Raw genomic sequence first — 23,208 nt, 5'->3', positions numbered from 1 at the left:
TGGACACTTGGGTTGCTTCCATATCTTGTCTATTGTAAATAATGCTATAATAAAGATAGGGGTGCGTATATCTTTTCAAATTAGTATTTCCTTTTCCCTTGGGTAAATAAATACCCAGTAGTGGAATCACTGGATCCTATGGTATTTGTGTTTTTAATTTGTTGAGGCCCCTCCATACTGGCTTTCACTGCGGCGATACCAATTTACATCCCATGACCGGTGCACAAGGGTTGTTTTTTCTCCACACCCTGAGCTACCCTTGTTGTTTCCTGTGTGTGGAAACTGAGCCATTCTGACAGATGTGAGGTGAGAAGTCATTGTGGTAAGGTTTACACATTTAATTTTCAACCATTTCAGAGCATTCCCTGCCTGTCATATTTGGTTATGGAAACTGAGACTGGGTCTTTCCTGGAGATTTCACAGGTTAGGAGAGGTCGAGGCCAAATAGAGAACAGAAAGCTTTTTTTAAAACAGGGTCCAAATTGTGAAAGACCTGTACTCTGGAAACCGTAAAACACTGATGAAGGAAATTGAAGGTGACGGAAAGAAAGAGAAAGACATCCGATGCTCACAGATGGGAAGAATACATATTTTTAAAGTGTCTACACTACCCAAAGCCATCGACAGATGTCATGCAATCCCTGTCAACATACCAACAGCATTTGTCACAGAGCTACACAAACAATCCTAAACGTTGTATAGAACCACAAAAGACGTTGAATGGCCAAAGCAACATTGAAAACGAAGAAACCTGGAGGTATCGCAATCTCAGCTTTCAAGTTCTATTCCAAAGCTGTAGTATTCCAAACAGTATGGTGGGTACTGGCGTACAAAATAGCCTCATCGCTCAGTGGAATAGGACCGCAAACCCAGACATAAATCCACCACTGTATGGTCAGTTCATCTTCCACAAACAGGAAAGACTATCCAGTGGGGAAAAGGCAGTCTCTTCACCAAATGGTGTGGGGACAACTGGACAAGCCACATGCCAAAGAATGAACCTGGACCAATTTCTCTACCATATCCACAAATAAACTCAAAATGAATTAAAGACCTAAGTGTGAGACTTGAAACCATAAAAAAAAAAAAAATCCTTGACGAGAACACAGGCCGTCATTTCTCAAACTTTGGCTGTAGCCACATTTTACTAGTTATGTCTCTTGAGCCAAGGGAAATATAGCAAGAATAAAGTTTGGGGACTATATCAACCTACGAAGCTTTTGCACAGTGAAGGAAACAGTCAAACCTGAAAGGCAACCTCTGGAATGGGAGAACAAATTTGGAAATATTTGGCAAATCCAGTAAAGGGTTAGTATCCACAATGTCTAAAAACTTGACACATGTCAACATCACCCCCCTCCAAAAAAGCCCAGTTTACCAATGAGCAGTACACATAACCAGACCCTTTTCCAACGACAACATACAGATGGTCAACAGACACATGAAAAGATGCTCCCCCAAACTACAACGAGATACCACGTCACACCTGTCAGAATGGCTACACTCCAAGACACAAGAAGCTAGTGTTCGCGAGGATGTGGAGACAAAGGAAACCTCTTGCACCGTTGGTGGAAATGCAAATGGGTGCGGCCCCTGTGGAAAACAGTATGCAGGTTCCTCAAAAAATTAAAAACAGAACTCTCCTATGATCCAGTAATTGCACTACTGGATACTACCCAAGAGAATACAAAAACATGAATTCCACGGGACACACGCACTCCTGTGTTTATTGCGGCATTATTTCCAACAGCCAGCGCAAGCGTCCATTGACAGCTGAGTGAACGAAGAAGAAGCCCTACATGAATGTATGTGTGTGTGTATATGTATATCCATACACACACACACACACACGCACACACACATGCACACACACACACTGTAATATTACTCAATCATAAAACAATGAAATCTTGCCATTTGCAATCACCTGGATGGAGCCTGAGGGTAGTATGGTAAGCAAAGTCAGGGAAAGACAAATACCATATGATTTTACTCATGTAGCACTTAAGAAACAACAAATGAGCAAAGGGAGGAAACAAAAGGGGAGACAAACCAAGAAATAGGCTCTTAACTGCAGAGAAGAAACGGATGGTTGTGGAGAGCAGGTGAGTGGTGGGAAAGGTGAAAGAGATGATGGGGATGAAGGAGTGCCCTTGTCATGATGAGCACGGGGTGAGTATGGAGTTGGTGAATCACTATATTGTACAACTTAAACTACTATAACTCTGGATGTTTCTATTACTGGAATTAAAATAAAACTTAATGACAAAACCAGAGGCCAACTTTTCATTATACCAAGAAACTTCGTGGAATAAACAGATAGGTGACCTTTCCCTTAACTTTTTTAAATTTTGTTTTTAAATGAATGAACATGTTTTTGTTGTATTTTTTTGCTCTAAAGGCTTTCTGACAAACCTGGTCCTGACGATTCATGGTCTACCTCATCTAGCGAAGACTTAGATTTTGGTACCAAGGTAAAGTACCCTCCCGTGAAACTCACTTTCCTGCTCTGAATTGAGTTTTCTCCCTTATTCACTCTGAAAATTTAAGAGGAGCCTGTGTATCATCATTTTATGTGTGTCATGGAAAGTTAGCAAGGACAAACCACTCTACAGATACATGACGCGTTGAATGTTTTGTTTTGTTTTGTTGTACTTTGGTAAATCCTACAGGTGGAGGCTGATAAATGAATGGGCTGGAAAATATATAATGACCGTCAAATTATATTGGGAAAAGCTTTCCCACAATGGAGGCAATATGACGTTTGCTTAAGGATAAGGATTCTTACTGTGATCATAACATGACTGATAATACTCATGCCTAAATGAAACCTGATTGGGTCCAAGTATCTATTGTAGGTTGCCCCCCGCCCCGGGCACGTTTTATTTTGGTGAGATACAGCATTTTCCTTTGGCTCTATCCTTTGTTCTCCATTTAGAATAAAATCATATTAGAAAATGTAGAAATTTAGATGTTTACATTATTTCTCAACATTTACCTTACAAAGGTGTTCTCCTGTAGTTTTGAAATAACTCCATGAGGGGTAAGTTAAAATTGTGCATCTCCCCGAAGAATACGTATTTTGCTGAAAAGAGTAGCTCTATGGGCAGAGGCTCTTCATAGCCAAGGTGTCAAATTTCTAATTTCAGAAATCTTGCCCATTCTAGCTTTGAACACTATCTCCTCCTAGTCCTTGTGTCAGATTCTAAAATTTAAAGTTTCAGACATCTGATATTTGTTTCAGTATTCATTTCAAAGCCCCTAAATCATGATAAGCTCCTGGAGGTTAGGGAACGCACTGGTTTGACTCCTGGAGCTCCTAAAATAAAGTCTTGCTTGGAAGAAGCAATGTCATGGTTTTTGAATGTGAACAAATGAGTAGGGAAATGGAATTCCGTAGAATGGAGTTTGAAAAGTAACCAAATACGCATGATATATCACAATTAAATATGTGAAGTTAAAAAGTCAGGCTTCAGTTTATATTCCGTTTTAGTGTTTAACATGTATACACGCAAATGAATTCTATTGAGGAAATCAGGAGTTACATAAGAAAGAAGGTTACAGTCTATTTTTAGTATCCTCCCATTGTGAGCTTAGAATTGCAGAGAAAAAGTCCTCAGCCTTTGTTTGTTTAACCCCATCTGTGTCCCATTACCTACATCCTTTGAAGGTTCCCATTTCTTCCTAGAATTCTCATTCCCAATTCTTTCTCCATAGTGAATGTTGACGTGTTAGGAACCTCTCTTTTTCTGTTCTTTTGTTAGTCTAGTAATAATTTCTAGCTTTTCGGAAGCGAAAGATGCCAGGAATTGAACAATGTATTTATAGTGAAAAAAATTAAATTCTTTATTACAGTATTTATAACCAGATAACTGTAGAGTGATAAGAGTCAGTATTATTAGGGATATACTGTGAGTCAAAGCCTCTCTTTTACATAAATATTATATAGACAGATACATAGGTAGATGGATATGGATATAGATAGATAGATAGATAGATAGATATAGATAGATAGTTATAGGTAGAGATATATATAATATACACATATATACACATATATATTTACACATATATAAATACACACTTATATGTATACATATTTATGTTCACCTAAACGTACACACACACACACACACATATATATATATATATATATATATATATATATATATATATATATGTATATATACATATCACACATATATAAAGACATATATTTTTAAAAGGTTTAAAAGGGACTATTTTTCATAGTATATTCCCAATCCTACTTATGTACCTGTTGAAAAATGTATGTTGTTTCCACTTGCCTTCTTTGGCTCACATTTTTCCTTTTCTTTTTTGTCTTAAGCTCATGCTTGATTGATTGGTCATTTGTTTTTGTTTTTGTTTTTGTTTCCTTTTTCCCTCTTCTCACCCCGTGCTTTTTACGGTATTTTCAAAATTTTTTCAAAGTTTATTTCTTTTTGAGACAGAGAGAGACACAGAGTGCAAGCGGGGTAGGGGCAGAGACAGAGAGAGACACAGAATCCAAAGCAGGCTGCAGGCTCCGAGCTGTCAACACAGAGCTCAAAGTGGGGCTGATAACCACAAACCGTGAGATCATGACTCATGAGCTGAAGGTGGATGCTGAACTCACTGTGCCACATATGTGTTCCCCGCACCAGGCTCGTTTTTAATGGTTTACCCCTACCCTAATTTGTCCTTGCAGAAACGATTTCTTTAGTGTCTGTTCTTTTAGTACATCACTTTCTGTCAACTCCATTGTCAACATATTGGTTATGGAATTCTACTGTCTGTGTGTGGTTTCCATCCAGGACTCGTTGCCCCACAAGGTTTATTATTCTTGTTTTTCTCTTTCTTGGAAGGGGCTGAGCTAAATGTTTTTGAAATGTTTGCATTTCTCTTGGAAAGGGAGGGAGAGAGAGAAAGAATGAGCAAGTGCTCGTTGTTGTGATCTGACAATATGCAAGGTATGATCTCAGTCCTTTTATATTTGTGGAGGGCTGTTTTGTGACCCAGGATGTCACTTGGAGACATTGGAGAATGTTCTATATGCACTTAAGAAGAATGTGCGTTCTACTGCTGTTGGGTGAAAAGATCTTAATATATCGGTGTTGATACCCATGTATATAAATGTATATATATGAGGCCAATATAGATCTATGTATATCTGAATACATCTGGTCCAGTGACACATTGGATCAGTGTTTCCTTACTGATTTTCTGCCTTGACGATCCGCCTTTTGCCATGAGTGGAGTCTTAAAGTCGTCTACAATCATGGTATTTGTATGTATACATTTAATCATGTTTGTGAGTAATCGATTCATACGTGTGGGCGTTTCACTTTGGGGCCATAAACATTTGCAGTTGTTATCTCCTCTTGATGGATAGACCCCTTAATTACGACCCAATGCCCTTCTGAATCTGTTACTACAGTCTCTGGTTTAAAATCTAGTCTGTCTGGTGGAAGTGTGGCGACTCCAGCTTTCTTTTGACTTCTAGTAGCATGATAGGTGGTTCCGCATACCTTCACTTTGAACCTGGAGGTGTCCTGGGGTCTAAAATCAGTTTCTTGTTGACAACATATAGATGGATCTTGTTGTTTGGTTTTGTTTTGTGTTTTACCCATTCTGATTCCCTTTGTCTTTTGACTGGGGCATTGAGTCCATTCACATTCAGAGTGATTAGTTAAAGATATGGATTTAGTGTCATTGTGTTATCTGAAGGTTTCATGCTTTTGGTGAGGCCTCTGGTCCTTTGTAGTCTCTGCTGCTTTCCACTCACAGAGTCGCCCGTTAGGATCTCCCGCAGGGCTGGTTTAGTGGTCATGAACTCCATGAGGTGTTGTTTGTCTGGGAAAGCCTTTCTCTCTCTTTCTATTCTAAATGTCAGCCTTGCCTGGGAAGGGATTCTTCGCCGCAGATGTTCCCATTCAGCACATTGACCGTTTCCTACCCCTCCCTTCTGCCCTGCCAAGTTTCTTTGGACAGGCCTGCTGCTAGCCTTACGTGTCTTCCCTTGTCGATTAAGACCCGTTTGTCCCTAGCTGCTTTCAGAATCCTCTCCTTATCTTTGTAGTTTTCCAGTTTCGCTATGGCATGTCGTGGTGTTGACCTGGGTTTGTTGATTTGGAAAGGAATTCTCTGTGCCGCCAGGACTTGGATGCCCGTTTCCTTCCCCAGATGAGGGAAGCTCTCAGCTATAAGTTGTTCCAAAAAAACCTTCTGCCCCTTTCTCTCACTCTTCTTCTTCTGGGACTCCTAGGATGTGGCTAATATTTCATCTCACTGAATCACGTAGGTCTCTAGTACCTGCCTCGTGATCTAGTCATTTCCTTCCTTTCCTTTCCCTGCTTCATCTTTGTCCACAATTGTATCTTCTGTTTCACCGATTCTGTCTGCTGCTTCTCCCGTCCTTGCTGTCACTGCATCTAGTTTACTTTGTATCTCCTTTACACCATTTCATGTTCAGCGTTCATCGTGACGATTCCTTAGGTCCTTGATCTCTGAAGCAGGAGATTGTCTGCTGTCTTCTATGCGTGGTTTCAAGCGCAACTATGCGTCTTATGAGTGTCATTCCAAAAATGTGCTCACCTATATGGTTTCTGTCTCTTTTGCGCCCTTCTCTGGCTGTCCTTTCTTCCCGGAATTTTTTTTGAGGGGAATTCTCCGATTTCGTCGTTTTGGCTAGATTCCTGCCCTTTATGTGTGTTAATCGCTTGTTCTGTGTCCCACACCTGCGAGTACTACTGTAATAAAAAGAGCCCCTACACTGTCCAGGGCCTGGCAGTTGAACAAATTTTTTTTGAGTGTGTTGTGTGCACTCTTTGGGTGCGTCTTTGGCTGCTGTCCTCGCTACTTGGAGTGGCGGTTTGGGCCTTCCACCAGGTGTGCTTTGATTTGTTTGTTGAAGTAATCCTGGAAAAAAGGGGAAGAAGGTGGGGAAGAATCCTTAGCCCAAACAAAAAGAGAAATGACTGGAGTTGAAAAAAAGACCAGGAAGTGACTCAAAGGAGCTATAGGGCTTAATCCAGAAAGAGAGGGAGGAAAATGAAGAAGGAGATCTAGAAAAGTATAGAGAAAATGTACAATCAAACAAACAAAGAACCAGAACAGAGGAACAAAGGAAAAAAATATATAGATATATCTCTATATATCTATGTATAGATATATAGGTATATATTAAGATATATAGATAAATGTAGATATATAATTAGTTTTGACCCACGTGAACTCGAGACTACTAGGCTGTTTCCAAAGGGAGAAGGGGAAAGAGGAGAGTAGAAAGAGAAAAAAGGGAAAAGAGAAGAAAGGGAAAGCAAAGGAAAGAAAAGATGGGCGCTTGGGTGGCTCAGTAGGTGAAGCGTCTGACTCTTGAATTTGGCTCACGTCATGTTGTCACTGTGGGTGGGTTCGGAACCCCCAACAGGTTCTGCAGTGAGAGCATGGATCCTGCTCGGATTCTCTCTCTCTCCCTCTCTCTGCATCTCTTCTGCTTGATCACTCACTCTCTCTCTCTCAAAATAAAGAAATAAACATTAAAAAAGAAAAGGAAAGACAAAAGAATAATAACTCAAATGAAAACAAACAAACAAACAAACAAACAAACAAACAAACTAAGATAGAAAACCGGAGGAGAGTTGTCTATTGGTGCCTGGGACCGGTGGCTGTGCTGGTCTAGAGCAGGGGCTGTCTGGTCCCATCAGTGTCAGTCTCACTCCTATAGAGAAGCAGTTACGAGGCACAGAGTGTCAGGGTTTGGTGTAATGGGCCTGCCTTCACTGAGGCTCACTGTCCATTCCCTGAAGCCCCACGATGTTGGTCATGGGGAGAGACATGGCGACACCCCATCTATCCTGCCCACACGAGGTGTCTCAAAACTCACTGTTTAGGCTATCCTCACGGAATAGCCTGGGGAGCCGGCTTGCCTTGCTGCACAGTCCCATGTGCCACCCGAGCACTGAGCTGGGATTCAAAATCCTGTAGGATCCCGCTTTGCTCGGACCTGGTAGTGGAGTTGCGCCACTCTGCCCAGTGGACAGAGGGCCTCTGGCTCGTGCCTGCATGGTCTTTTTCCCTTGGGCGGGGCAATACCTCCCCTTTCCACCATACTCAAGGTGTTCTCTCCCAGGGTAGCCCTGAGATTGCTACCAAGCCTAGGGGCGGCTCCCTCCCCACCAGGCATGGGAGGTGGTAGCTCTGGTCGAGAGAAAGTGTGGCCGCCTTGAAAATTCTGTTTTTTACCCTCTAAGGCTGTTTTCCAAAGTAGAAACTGGCTCTCTGGACCTCTCCTTGGTCTGTGGTCCGGACAGGCTTTCTCATATCCAAATGCACGTCCCACAGCCTCTCTCTGTCTCTGCCTTCCTTTCGTTTCTCCACCAAAGGCCTTCCCCCACTCCATGCCTGTGCTGCCCATTTTATTTCTCCCAATTCTCATACACACCCTTCTGTCCCGCCAAGCTGTCACTCTGCACCTGTGGAGATTTTTCTGTCCCTCTGCAGCCTGTATTCCTGGTATTCCAAGTGTTGTGACCTCAATACTGCTGTGTTTGAGGGACAAGGGGAATTCTGATCCCCTCCCCTGCCATCTTAACTCCCCCCTCCACCTTTTGCTTTGCTTTTCGCAATTTCAAAGTTGGCTGCCTAATCGACTAAGTCACCCAGGCCCCCCAAAGAATACTTGTTTTCGATGGGAAGATGTTCAAAGGCCAATAAAATGGCCCTTGTGTCCAGAAAAGAATGGAAAGTTAGAATGGGTTTTTGATGTTCTCATTTGGGGCTATAATAAGTTCCCGTAAGCTCTTAGCGATGACATCATAAAGGTATACATTTGACCCTTGAACAAGATGCGTTTGGAATGTGGGAGTCCACATACATACAGATTTTTTTCAATAAATACAGTACCATCCTGTAAACATATTTTCTCTTCCTTATGATTTTCTTTTTCATCTTGTTTTTTTTTTTTAATTATTCATTTTGGGAGAGTGAGAGAGGACAGAGCACGTGAGTAGGGAAGTGGGGACAGAGAGCGAATTTTCATCAGGCTCCACACTGTCAGCGTTCAACTCAGGAAGTATAGATCATGACTTGAGCCAAAGTCAAGAGCCTGACCCTGAACCGACAGTGCCACCCAGCACCCCTTCCTTACGATTTTCTTAGTAACCTTTCCTTCAGTTTATAGTGTAAAAATACAGTATGTAATACATATAACAGGGAAAACATGCATTAATCGACTGTGTATATTGTTGGTAAGCTCAGCATTCCGTTATCCTAACCCTGACCTCCCACGCTCAGTTTACAGAGTCAATGGCCAAATTAGGCCGAAAAGGTAGATTAGACCTAGAGAGCATATACAAGCGATTCTGCTTTAACGTTCTGGTTTTCAATACATATATACTTTTTGATTTTTAAGTGTGATTGCTTTTAAAGTAGGAAATTCAGTAGGAATTTTTGTTTTTTTTTTTATTTGGTTTTGAGGTTTCAAAAGATATTTGTGGATTGTCGAGGGCATGGCCATCAGAGCCCGTAACCCTTGCTTTGTTCAAGGGCCAACGGTATAGTGATTGGGTACTTTTGAGATCTTCTCAGTGAGATTAGTGTAAATGTTTTGACCTTAATTAATTGGTCCTTGTATACTGAGTACGTACCAAGCAGTTAGCTGCTGAGTGTACAAGTGGAGGGTTTAGGTTGTTGTGGTCGGAGCAGAAAAGTAAGTCAACAGCAGTCTGTTAGAAGTCACAATAAAGGCTTCATCGATAGGAAATGGACAATGTTAGTTGAGAGAATATTGGGGGCGTTTGTAGTGAGGATGAGGATGAGAGTGGGAGTGGGAATTTTGGTAGTCAGAAAAGATCTGAGAGTGGCAAAAGGTGCCAAGTGAAAGATGAGAAGGCCCAGTCGTGTAGACCGTGGCGAGGGACATTCTGGACAGAGAGGACCACGGATCATCATTTTACTCCAACGCCTTAGAGAGACCAAGCTGTAGGAAGGCTCACTCCATCATCATAATCATTATTATTATTGTTGTGTGTAAAAAAGAAAATGTGCATAGTGAAATGAGTGCTTGGCACATTTTAGGTGACTGAGACATACATGTTCTTATACTTGCCGTTTGAATGCTTACTACACATTCTGAAGAGTTCCATACCTATATCTACATTGTTTCTGCTACTAGTTCATCACAATTTTAAGAAAAGTTTCTCTTCCAACCTTGCCGTTCGATCCAACCCTTCTTTCGTCAAGAAAAAGGTCAAGCCTGTGTTTACCTAAACGAAGCAGCAGCTTCGACAGTGTTTTGTTGATACACAACATGATATACTCCAAAGTTTCTGATCATGTGAGGTATGAATTGACACTGAAACAAATGTCTGCCATTTTATTAGAAGCAGTTTTCCTTTATAGCAAGTACACTTTTAAAGATTCTGTTTCAAAACTTATTTCAAATGTCCTTTCATTTTGGTCAGGAATGCAAAGGAAGGGGTTTTGTTAGTTCCTTTTTGAAATCTGCATACAAGCCAGGCTTCTGCCTTTGAAAGTATTTATTCTGGCCTTCCATGATCCGTTTAGAGAGTCAATAGCCAAATGAAGATTCAAAGGGACGCTGAATCAAGAGAGCATATATGAGGTTTTGTATTTAAATGTTTTGGTGTTCAATACGGTTTTCTTATTTGTAAGTCTGATTGTTATTAAAGTCATAAATTCAGATATTTTCTTGGAAAAGGATTAGGAAGTCTTGACGCAACTCATTACTGATGCTACTTTTAACAGAGTATGTCTGAGAAGCCCAACAAATATGTCCCTCATGTCTCTGGAGCTGTGGATCAGAAAGGGCAAAGTATATTAAATGGACAAGTAGAAGGTAAGCACTGTATTTTATTCAAAGGTCATTTGACAGAATGTTGATTGAAAACAGGAATACTGATATATTCTAATATCTAAAGAAAACGGCCTGTTAAGTGCATAGGAAAGAGAAAGAGATGTGAAAAGGAGATAAGTTGCATATCGTATGTGGTGTCAGCAACAGATTAAATTGAGAGTGCCACCAAAGGAGCTAAATGACTAGTTCCCTTTCAAGACACTGGAAGGCCTAAGGAACCTCAGGAAAGAAGAGACGAGCCAAACAGGGAATGATGTGAATGGCGGAGACTACAGGGAGTAAATGAAGGAAAGTAAGCCGGTGTGTATTGTGTTTCTACTGGAAGGTGGTAAAATACACTAGTTCTTTAAAGGGAAGAGCAGACTATTTAAAATGCAGCAACACTATCAGGTGAGCTTCTCGTACCAGAATTTGCCAGAGTGGTATCCCCAAATGTTCCCACTCTTACTGTGATCCTCACTGTTGGCAAGACATTAAGGACTGACCTAGCTGATGATGCAGAGTTATGTCCTAACTACCATGGGTGAACATAAGCATTTGTAGTCAATGATAAATGTATATACGTTAATGCCTTATAAAATGGGGGTACTTCATACGGTAGTATCATTTAGGGCAAAATAAGAGAATTGGAAGGAGGGTCAGATAGGGAGACATCAAGATAACTCATCTGACATTTTGGATGCCGTATTTGTGGCTTTTGATTATTTTGGCAATAACTGCCTTTAATAGGTGAACTATATTTTTAATGTTCTAGGAACATAAGGGAAAGAAACAAAAGAACACTATAATCAGTAGTATGTTTTCATATTCTGTCTGACAGTTCTGATTGTTGTAGAATGATCCCTGTTACTTCTTTGATTCCTACCTGCCAGAAAAATGAACTAAGTCCTAGGTAGTTGGAGAAAATTAACTGATTTTTCATATTTCAGAGAACTTTTATATGGTAGAACATAGGGGCAATCACCAGGATTTGCTCTCTCCCTCTGTTTGTTTTTTTTTTCAGAGTAAAATAAGATTGTTGCTTGTTTCACACTTTCTGACATCATGATTTCATCTATTCCTTTTAAACCTTTCTTCAAATGGATAAATAGGGATGTAGGAATTTTCAAGGCAAATACCAAGAAAAGAGATTCCAGGAAAGGTATTCTGTGACATAACCTTCTGACTGTAACCACGTGAAAGACATCAACCGAAATAATAAAATTGCATATAATGCAGTTGTGTTAGAGGCATCCCAATGACACCCAGATTTGATTATTCACTAGAAGAGCTCACAGGACTCAGCATATAGTTGTAGTCATGCGTGTGGCTTGGTATGGGGACAGGCTAGAAAGGCCAATGAGCACCGAGCAATGGTGTATGGGGTGAAGGCCAGAGGAAAGCAAGCGCAGGCTTCCAGGAATCCTTTCTCTATGGAGTTAGCAGGATGTGCTAAATTCCTCCAGCATGAAATTAGGACAGCACAAGTGAAATGTTGTCTGCCAGTACGAGGCTTATGGATACTCAGTGCCCGAGGTTTTCATCAAATGCTAATCACATAGGCATCTTCTCCTTAGCATGTCCCCAAATTCCAGGTTTCCACCAAGGAAATCAAGTGTACAGCCTTAAGGACATTGCTTGTACCAGCACTTAGGCACAGTGAACCACTCTTAACCAGCTAGGGAATGGTGGGAACCCTCCTGAAATCCAAGATCCCAGGGAACCACCAAGGGCCAGTCATTCAAGTAGGATGTTGTGAGGGTAGCCATCTTTGGCCTGCTGGATGAAATCTGTTCTGCATAGGAATTATAGCCCTGACGTCATTTTTGGTGGTGTCTTCAAATTTTGTTTTGCTAGCATGGAGCATGATGGCTACCATGGTACTGGTTTCAGTTTCATCATCCATATGAAGTAGGTATTTGTATAAAAATTACAAGGGCAATATGAGGTCATTATAATCTTTTTTTTATGTGATTAAGCTTTCATTATGATTCTTACGTATGATCAACATAATGATTTTTGATTTAAAATTAGAATGAAAATCTCGTAATTATATGGAAAACCCAGGTTTGATTCCTATGGTGCTGAACCCCTGTTTATAGGTATAAGATTTTGGATCATATTCATCAATTGTTTTGTTGCCTAAGTATACAAATAACCGTTGTATTTTTGTGTTTTGTGTATGCATTTTCATACACTTCCAAATGGGAGACAGTACCCCTATTGTGTTACTTTGATCTCTATTTTAATGTTCAAGGTGACTGTATCATGAGTTGGTATATGCTAAGAGTAGCTTCAATGGAAACCATATTTTGTTGTTTTTGTTGTTTCATACATTTAATAAGCCTGATGTTTTACATCAGTTTTAAGTTCACAGCAAAATATAATAGGAAGTACAGAGAGTCTGCATATACCATACCATGCTCCCGGACACGCCTAGCCTCCCCTGTTGTTAACATCCTGCACGACAGTGGTCCATTTTTAGTAGGAATTTTTTATTTCAGTTCCTTGGTTTAGTTTTGAGTGAGAGAGCATGCATGCGTGTGAGCAGCCAAGGGGCAGAGGGAGAGGGGGGAAAGAATCCTGTGCTGTCAGCCCAGAGCCTGATGCAGGACTTGATCCCATGAACTGTGAGATCATGACCTGAGCTCAGATCCAGAGTTGGACGCTGAACCGACTGAGCCACCCAGGCACCCTGACAACAGTGGTGCATTTTCTATGGACACGAACTCTTCATTTGGAGGCCAAGTCTCTAATTTGCATTAGTGTTCAGCCTTGGTGTCATACGTTCTATGAGTCTTAACAAATGTGTAATGATGTGAATCCACCTTTGTGGTATCGTGTGAAAGAGTTCCACTGCCTTAAAAGTCCTCTGTGCCGTGCCCGTTTCTCCCTACATTCACCCCAACCCTTAGCTCCATAGCCTTGCTCTTTCCAGGTGTCATATAGTTAGAATCATAGAGTGGATGTCTTTGAATGTTTAGAAAGTGAAAATATCCTGGTAATTGAATGTAGGCATTCAAGATATTCTTTGCCCTTTGTTTTGTTTAGTTGCTCATCAGTAGAGGATCTGATGACCTCTGCCTTCCATGACAAAAAGTATGATTTCTCTAGCTGTGTGTCACCTAATGGGGAGGGTTGAGAAAAATGACCTCATGAACCACTACAGAGCACTCACATTGGGATCATCCTCCTCTGTGATGTGCGGCGGGTCTAGATAGACTCTCTAGCAATGGAAGGAGACAGCCTCAAGAGGTTAGAACTATATCAAAGTGGAATGCCAAATCTTTCCTTCTTACCTTACCATTGGAAATAAGGCCAGGGAGAGTCTGTTTGCTATTGTTTGGCCACGCTGCCAAGTACAATAGCTATAGAGCACACGTTGTGAGGGGGTGTTTCCTCCTAAAACTGAAGAGTGTCTGCTGAAGAGCTGGGGAAGTTCTGCCGTGTTACAGCAAAATAAAGATATTCTCTTTCAATTCCTCTAGTAGTGGAAGTCCAGAAAAATCATGCTAGCTTCAGTCTGACATTGTCAGCTCATGATAATCATTCTCCGAACGATACCCGTTTCCTCCAGTGTCACAGTGTCGGTCAGCGATGGCCATTGTAAACATCAGTTCCCCTGTAGGTGTCAAATTCTGATAAAACCCATTCTTGGTTTTGGTCAATATAGAGGAGAAAGTAAGATTTCTTAGTGCTTTAAGCCTACGAATGGTATAATTACCATTCAGTGTAGTGTGGTTTCCAGGTGTGGTCCGAAAGCAATACTTTTTGACAAATCATAAGCCGTACACTTGTAATTTTCCTCTATTTATCGATTGTCGATTTAACATGTATTTTGCTTTCTTCTTTAGGAGCAGATAAGAATGCTGAGGAAGATTCTAGAGCCAGGTAGGATTTTTATGGATTTGTAAAAATGACATTTGCTGGGGCACCCGGGTGGCTCAGTCGGTTAAGGGTGTGACTCTTGATTTCAACTGAGGTTTGCGAGTTCAAGCCCCACGTCGGGTTTTGCGCTGACAGCCTCCTTGGGATATCTTTCCCGATTTCTGTGGGCACTCACTCTCAAAGTATAAAGGAATGAAATGAAATGAAACGGATAATGAAAGGAAAGGAAAGGGAATGAATGAACTGAAAATTATGTGTCTCCTAAGGGAACGCAGAGAACAAAAGCAGTTGTTGCGTGTTCTACACTGGACCAGACACTATATCCTATGGGTAACATCTGTTCCGTTATATAGTCATTGTATAGCTTTGCCAAGTAGCTGTGCTATTGTAGCCTACATTTTATTCCTTTGTCAACTGTGGTTCAGGGAGGTTGATGACTCGACCATGATTCCATAGTTCACGGGTTGCTGAGGGGCTTTGCCCATCAGCCCGTGAAGCTTCCACATCCATTCCCTGGTTCCTCAGCAGCACTGAGATGAAGATACAGATCCTAGGGCAGATCAACTCAGAATGTCAAAGGTAATGATGTCGGAACACTAATTTAGGGTTTGCTTAAGAACCCAGGTTAGTCCAAGCATTTGGCCTCATATATTTGACCACCAGTGCCAACAAAAGTCATTAGTGCAGTGGTAACTAGTCCCTTGTTTTTACCATCCGAGATTTTAGGGTGGATGTCAGCTATGGCCATGGTGTCAAGGCTTTTACATAAAAAGCAAGATGTCGTCAGGCAACTCCTTAGATGTAGTGATATCCCCTCTTCTTGAGACAAATGAGTTTTCTGTAAGGGAAGGATATCTAGTTGTAGACCATGTTACATTAATTAAACTCACTCTCTATTTCGAGGATATTGCTATATGATTCTCTGTTGCCTAAGTTCCCAGGCTGGTTTCCCTTTGGGCTAGTATCCTTGTCTAGTTCTAAGAAGCTTTTTGGTTTTTTTGGAGTTGTTTTTTTTTTCCAATGACTTTTTGTACTGTATTTTTGCCTTTTGACTTTCTTCTCTTTTTTCCTTGGTATTTCTTCTTCTTTTTTTTTTTCCAATAATTTCCCCACTTCTTCCAGCTAAGGACTCTCCATTTTTCCAGAGGCCAAATCAAAAGCAATTAGAGTCTCCAGATGTAGGGATCCTCAGAGATTAATTCTTCAAAACACCCTCTGGTGTGTCAACCTATGTTTAACCTCCTTGCCCAATGGTTGTTTCCCTGGAGAATTTGAAACTCAAAAGAGATTGAAGTGACCTATAGGGATATGATAAGTGACAGAAATGCGACTTAAATTCTGGTTTTCTTTCTTTCTTTCTTTCTTTCTTTCTTTCTTTCTTTCTTTCTTCTTTCTTTCTTTCCTTTCTTCCTTCTTTTATTGTCTTGATCTTGCAGGCAACTGTTTTAATAATAGAAGCCTGGGGAGTGGGTCTAATGAATACAATGAAGGAGGGTAAGAATTGAATTAGCAGAGGAGACCAGGTTTCAAGGAGAACAACACTGAGTTGGTTAGGAATACGAGTTTGAGAAAAGATGTCAGAATATGGGGGGTTATGCCAAGTGAGATAAAGGTGAATGACAGGAATGAAGGACCCAGGATTAGGGGAGTTGTTTAGAAAGACATATTCAAATAGAGAGTTCAAGAGGGTCGTGACCAGGTTTCTGCTTTTGTGTGTGTTGGTTTCATTGAAGGTGCGAGCATACCTCAGATTTTCTGATGAGAGAGATTAAAAATCATTTGAGCTTCTGGGCAGAGTCTGTTTACAGCAGATAGAAATATGATATCCCCTACTTCCACCCCAACTGAGGGAGGATAGCTTAGATCCTCTCAAGGAATTGGGGGTGGGGGTGGAGATTCCGAACATCAGAGATGTATGGCCCAAGGCAAGCTGTCTCCTCACTCCACCTCTTTTCCTCAATCTGTGATGCCCTTCCCATGTACTTGTAGGGCTGGGCAGGGGTAGGTCTGACTTGTCAAATCAGTAAGGGAGCTTCATCTGGATCGGTGATAACATGCCTATGTTGAGGTGACTGTGTGGATGAGTGAGACTCCCAATTCGCTTGTTCTCCAGGAGCAGGACATGGTTCTTACCCTCGGTCATTGGAGCCCATCCTTGTTGTAGGAGTGTATGGCTTCATAGGCTAAAGATTGAAAGGTTGGGGAATGCCACAGAACCGTGCCAAAGAGTGATGTAGGAGTGGGATCTCATAGGGAAGAAAATATTCAGGCAGCGTATAGAGAAATAGAGGCACAACTACCGGGACCATTTTGATCACAATCTCCCTCCTTGGGTAGCTGAATGCCCCTGAAGGCTTGGAGTGTCTTGCTAGTTATTATGGACCTAAATAAGGCAAGACCAGTGTGGGAACAAAGTTGGCCTTGGGAACTTTGAGTCTGTCAATCTCTAGTTAGTACTACCACTCATAACGTAGAAACCTAAACTTTGATACGTTTACTTAAACGGAGGTCTACGTGACACACAATGTAATATGTGATGCAACAACTCTGGATGTTTCACCGTGATCGCCATAAGCGTAGCTCCCATCTGTCAATGTATGAGGCTATTAGGATACCACTGACTAGATTCCCTACGCTGTACCTTTGAGCCTTGTGATTTATTCATTCTATAACTGGAACCCTGAACTTCCCTCTCCCCTTCCCCCATTTTGTCCATCCCCCCACCTCCCCTCCCTTCTGGCAAGAGTCAAATCTCTGCATTTATGGTTCTGTTTCTGCTTTTGCTCTGTTTGTTCATTTATTCCCCTTTTTACATTCTGCACAGAAGTGAAATCATATAGGATTTGTGTTTCTCTGTCTGACTTATTTCACTTACCCTCATGCCATCTAGGTACATCCATGATGTTGCAGATGGCAGGATCTCATTCTCATTTAGAGCTGTATAATATTTCATTGTGTGTGTGTGTGTGTGTGTGTGTGTGTGGTCTCTTCATGTATTGGTGGACACTTGGGTTGCTTCCATATCTTGTCTATTGTAAATAATGCTATAATAAAGATAGGGGTGCGTATATCTTTTCAAATTAGTATTTCCTTTTCCCTTGGGTAAATAAATACCCAGTAGTGGAATCACTGGATCCTATGGTATTTGTGTTTTTAATTTGTTGAGGCCCCTCCATACTGGCTTTCACTGCGGCGATACCAATTTACATCCCATGACCGGTGCACAAGGGTTGTTTTTTCTCCACACCCTGAGCTACCCTTGTTGTTTCCTGTGTGTGGAGACTGAGCCATTCTGACAGATGTGAGGTGAGACGTCATTGTGGTAAGGTTTACACATTTAATTTTCAACCATTTCAGAGCATTCCCTGCCTGTCATATTTGGTTATGGAAACTGAGACTGGGTCTTTCCTGGAGATTTCACAGGTTAGGAGAGGTCGAGGCCAAATAGAGAACAGAAAGCTTTTTTTAAAACAGGGTCCAAATTGTGAAAGACCTGTACTCTGGAAACCGTAAAACACTGATGAAGGAAATTGAAGGTGACGGAAAGAAAGAGAAAGACATCCGATGCTCACAGATGGGAAGAATACATATTTTTAAAGTGTCTACACTACCCAAAGCCATCGACAGATGTCATGCAATCCCTGTCAACATACCAACAGCATTTGTCACAGAGCTACACAAACAATCCTAAACGTTGTATAGAACCACAAAAGACGTTGAATGGCCAAAGCAACATTGAAAACGAAGAAACCTGGAGGTATCGCAATCTCAGCTTTCAAGTTCTATTCCAAAGCTGTAGTATTCCAAACAGTATGGTGGGTACTGGCGTACAAAATAGCCTCATCGCTCAGTGGAATAGGACCGCAAACCCAGACATAAATCCACCACTGTATGGTCAGTTCATCTTCCACAAACAGGAAAGACTATCCAGTGGGGAAAAGGCAGTCTCTTCACCAAATGGTGTGGGGACAACTGGACAAGCCACATGCCAAAGAATGAACCTGGACCAATTTCTCTACCATATCCACAAATAAACTCAAAATGAATTAAAGACCTAAGTGTGAGACTTGAAACCATAAAAAAAAAAAAAAATCCTTGACGAGAACACAGGCCGTCATTTCTCAAACTTTGGCTGTAGCCACATTTTACTAGTTATGTCTCTTGAGCCAAGGGAAATAAAGCAAGAATAAAGTTTGGGGACTATATCAACCTACGAAGCTTTTGCACAGTGAAGGAAACAGTCAAACCTGAAAGGCAACCTCTGGAATGGGAGAACAAATTTGGAAATATTTGGCAAATCCAGTAAAGGGTTAGTATCCACAATGTCTAAAAACTTGACACATGTCAACATCACCCCCCTCCAAAAAAGCCCAGTTTACAAATGAGCAGTACACATAACCAGACCCTTTTCCAACGACAACATACAGATGGTCAACAGACACATGAAAAGATGCTCCCCCAAACTACAACGAGATACCACGTCACACCTGTCAGAATGGCTACACTCCAAGACACAAGAAGCTAGTGTTCGCGAGGATGTGGAGACAAAGGAAACCTCTTGCACCGTTGGTGGAAATGCAAATGGGTGCGGCCCCTGTGGAAAACAGTATGCAGGTTCCTCAAAAAATTAAAAACAGAACTCTCCTATGATCCAGTAATTGCACTACTGGATACTACCCAAGAGAATACAAAAACATGAATTCCACGGGACACACGCACTCCTGTGTTTATTGCGGCATTATTTCCAACAGCCAGCGCAAGCGTCCATTGACAGCTGAGTGAACGAAGAAGAAGCCCTACATGAATGTATGTGTGTGTGTATATGTATATCCATACACACACACACACACACGCACACACACATGCACACACACACACTGTAATATTACTCAATCATAAAACAATGAAATCTTGCCATTTGCAATCACCTGGATGGAGCCTGAGGGTAGTATGGTAAGCAAAGTCAGGGAAAGACAAATACCATATGATTTTACTCATGTAGCACTTAAGAAACAACAAACGAGCAAAGGGAGGAAACAAAAGGGGAGACAAACCAAGAAATAGGCTCTTAACTGCAGAGAAGAAACGGATGGTTGTGGAGAGCAGGTGAGTGGTGGGAAAGGTGAAAGAGATGATGGGGATGAAGGAGTGCCCTTGTCATGATGAGCACGGGGTGAGTATGGAGTTGGTGAATCACTATATTGTACAACTTAAACTACTATAACTCTGGATGTTTCTATTACTGGAATTAAAATAAAACTTAATGACAAAACCAGAGGCCAACTTTTCATTATACCAAGAAACTTCGTGGAATAAACAGATAGGTGACCTTTCCCTTAACTTTTTTAAATTTTGTTTTTAAATGAATGAACATGTTTTTGTTGTATTTTTTTGCTCTAAAGGCTTTCTGACAAACCTGGTCCTGACGATTCATGGTCTACCTCATCTAGCGAAGACTTAGATTTTGGTACCAAGGTAAAGTACCCTCCCGTGAAACTCACTTTCCTGCTCTGAATTGAGTTTTCTCCCTTATTCACTCTGAAAATTTAAGAGGAGCCTGTGTATCATCATTTTATGTGTGTCATGGAAAGTTAGCAAGGACAAACCACTCTACAGATACATGACGCGTTGAATGTTTTGTTTTGTTTTGTTTTGTTGTACTTTGGTAAATCCTACAGGTGGAGGCTGATAAATGAATGGGCTGGAAAATATATAATGACCGTCAAATTATATTGGGAAAAGCTTTCCCACAATGGAGGCAATATGACGTTTGCTTAAGGATAAGGATTCTTACTGTGATCATAACATGACTGATAATACTCATGCCTAAATGAAACCTGATTGGGTCCAAGTATCTATTGTAGGTTGCCCCCCGCCCCGGGCACGTTTTATTTTGGTGAGATACAGCATTTTCCTTTGGCTCTATCCTTTGTTCTCCATTTAGAATAAAATCATATTAGAAAATGTAGAAATTTAGATGTTTACATTATTTCTCAACATTTACCTTACAAAGGTGTTCTCCTGTAGTTTTGAAATAACTCCATGAGGGGTAAGTTAAAATTGTGCATCTCCCCGAAGAATACGTATTTTGCTGAAAAGAGTAGCTCTATGGGCAGAGGCTCTTCATAGCCAAGGTGTCAAATTTCTAATTTCAGAAATCTTGCCCATTCTAGCTTTGAACACTATCTCCTCCTAGTCCTTGTGTCAGATTCTAAAATTTAAAGTTTCAGACATCTGATATTTGTTTCAGTATTCATTTCAAAGCCCCTAAATCATGATAAGCTCCTGGAGGTTAGGGAACGCACTGGTTTGACTCCTGGAGCTCCTAAAATAAAGTCTTGCTTGGAAGAAGCAATGTCATGGTTTTTGAATGTGAACAAATGAGTAGGGAAATGGAATTCCGTAGAATGGAGTTTGAAAAGTAACCAAATACGCATGATATATCACAATTAAATATGTGAAGTTAAAAAGTCAGGCTTCAGTTTATATTCCGTTTTAGTGTTTAACATGTATACACGCAAATGAATTCTATTGAGGAAATCAGGAGTTACATAAGAAAGAAGGTTACAGTCTATTTTTAGTATCCTCCCATTGTGAGCTTAGAATTGCAGAGAAAAAGTCCTCAGCCTTTGTTTGTTTAACCCCATCTGTGTCCCATTACCTACATCCTTTGAAGGTTCCCATTTCTTCCTAGAATTCTCATTCCCAATTCTTTCTCCATAGTGAATGTTGACGTGTTAGGAACCTCTCTTTTTCTGTTCTTTTGTTAGTCTAGTAATAATTTCTAGCTTTTCGGAAGCGAAAGATGCCAGGAATTGAACAATGTATTTATAGTGAAAAAAATTAAATTCTTTATTACAGTATTTATAACCAGATAACTGTAGAGTGATAAGAGTCAGTATTATTAGGGATATACTGTGAGTCAAAGCCTCTCTTTTACATAAATATTATATAGACAGATACATAGGTAGATGGATATGGATATAGATAGATAGATAGATAGATAGATATAGATAGATAGTTATAGGTAGAGATATATATAATATACACATATATACACATATATATTTACACATATATAAATACACACTTATATGTATACATATTTATGTTCACCTAAACGTACACACACACACACACACACACATATATATATATATATATATATATATATATATATATATATATACATATCACACATATATAAAGACATATATTTTTAAAAGGTTTAAAAGGGACTATTTTTCATAGTATATTCCCAATCCTACTTATGTACCTGTTGAAAAATGTATGTTGTTTCCACTTGCCTTCTTTGGCTCACATTTTTCCTTTTCTTTTTTGTCTTAAGCTCATGCTTGATTGATTGGTCATTTGTTTTTGTTTTTGTTTTTGTTTCCTTTTTCCCTCTTCTCACCCCGTGCTTTTTACGGTATTTTCAAAATTTTTTCAAAGTTTATTTATTTTTGAGACAGAGAGAGACACAGAGTGCAAGCGGGGTAGGGGCAGAGACAGAGAGAGACACAGAATCCAAAGCAGGCTGCAGGCTCCGAGCTGTCAACACAGAGCTCAAAGTGGGGCTGATAACCACAAACCGTGAGATCATGACTCATGAGCTGAAGGTGGATGCTGAACTCACTGTGCCACATATGTGTTCCCCGCACCAGGCTCGTTTTTAATGGTTTACCCCTACCCTAATTTGTCCTTGCAGAAACGATTTCTTTAGTGTCTGTTCTTTTAGTACATCACTTTCTGTCAACTCCATTGTCAACATATTGGTTATGGAATTCTACTGTCTGTGTGTGGTTTCCATCCAGGACTCGTTGCCCCACAAGGTTTATTATTCTTGTTTTTCTCTTTCTTGGAAGGGGCTGAGCTAAATGTTTTTGAAATGTTTGCATTTCTCTTGGAAAGGGAGGGAGAGAGAGAAAGAATGAGCAAGTGCTCGTTGTTGTGATCTGACAATATGCAAGGTATGATCTCAGTCCTTTTATATTTGTGGAGGGCTGTTTTGTGACCCAGGATGTCACTTGGAGACATTGGAGAATGTTCTATATGCACTTAAGAAGAATGTGCGTTCTACTGCTGTTGGGTGAAAAGATCTTAATATATCGGTGTTGATACCCATGTATATAAATGTATATATATGAGGCCAATATAGATCTATGTATATCTGAATACATCTGGTCCAGTGACACATTGGATCAGTGTTTCCTTACTGATTTTCTGCCTTGACGATCCACCTTTTGCCATGAGTGGAGTCTTAAAGTCGTCTACAATCATGGTATTTGTATGTATACATTTAATCATGTTTGTGAGTAATCGATTCATACGTGTGGGCGTTTCACTTTGGGGCCATAAACATTTGCAGTTGTTAGCTCCTCTTGATGGATAGACCCCTTAATTACGACCCAATGCCCTTCTGAATCTGTTACTACAGTCTCTGGTTTAAAATCTAGTCTGTCTGG

The 23,208-nt window shown here is 40.6% G+C and overlaps 1 protein-coding gene across 1 annotated transcript in view; it reads left to right on the top strand.

Moving 5' to 3' along the window:
* LOC131495881 (uncharacterized) overlaps positions 1–23,208 on the top strand; it is a 199,036-nt gene that overhangs the window by 15,310 nt on the left and 160,518 nt on the right. The window contains exons 4-7 of the mRNA XM_058701054.1: positions 2,402–2,474; positions 10,768–10,858; positions 14,710–14,746; positions 20,146–20,218. Of these exons, the coding sequence (XP_058557037.1) occupies positions 2,402–2,474; positions 10,768–10,858; positions 14,710–14,746; positions 20,146–20,218 (274 nt within the window). The remainder of the gene's footprint in view (positions 1–2,401; positions 2,475–10,767; positions 10,859–14,709; positions 14,747–20,145; positions 20,219–23,208) is intronic.

This window comes from Neofelis nebulosa, chromosome 15 (genome assembly GCF_028018385.1).
Source record: "Neofelis nebulosa isolate mNeoNeb1 chromosome 15, mNeoNeb1.pri, whole genome shotgun sequence".
NCBI lineage: Eukaryota > Metazoa > Chordata > Mammalia > Carnivora > Felidae > Neofelis > Neofelis nebulosa.
This window is presented reverse-complemented; position numbering and strand designations above follow the sequence as displayed.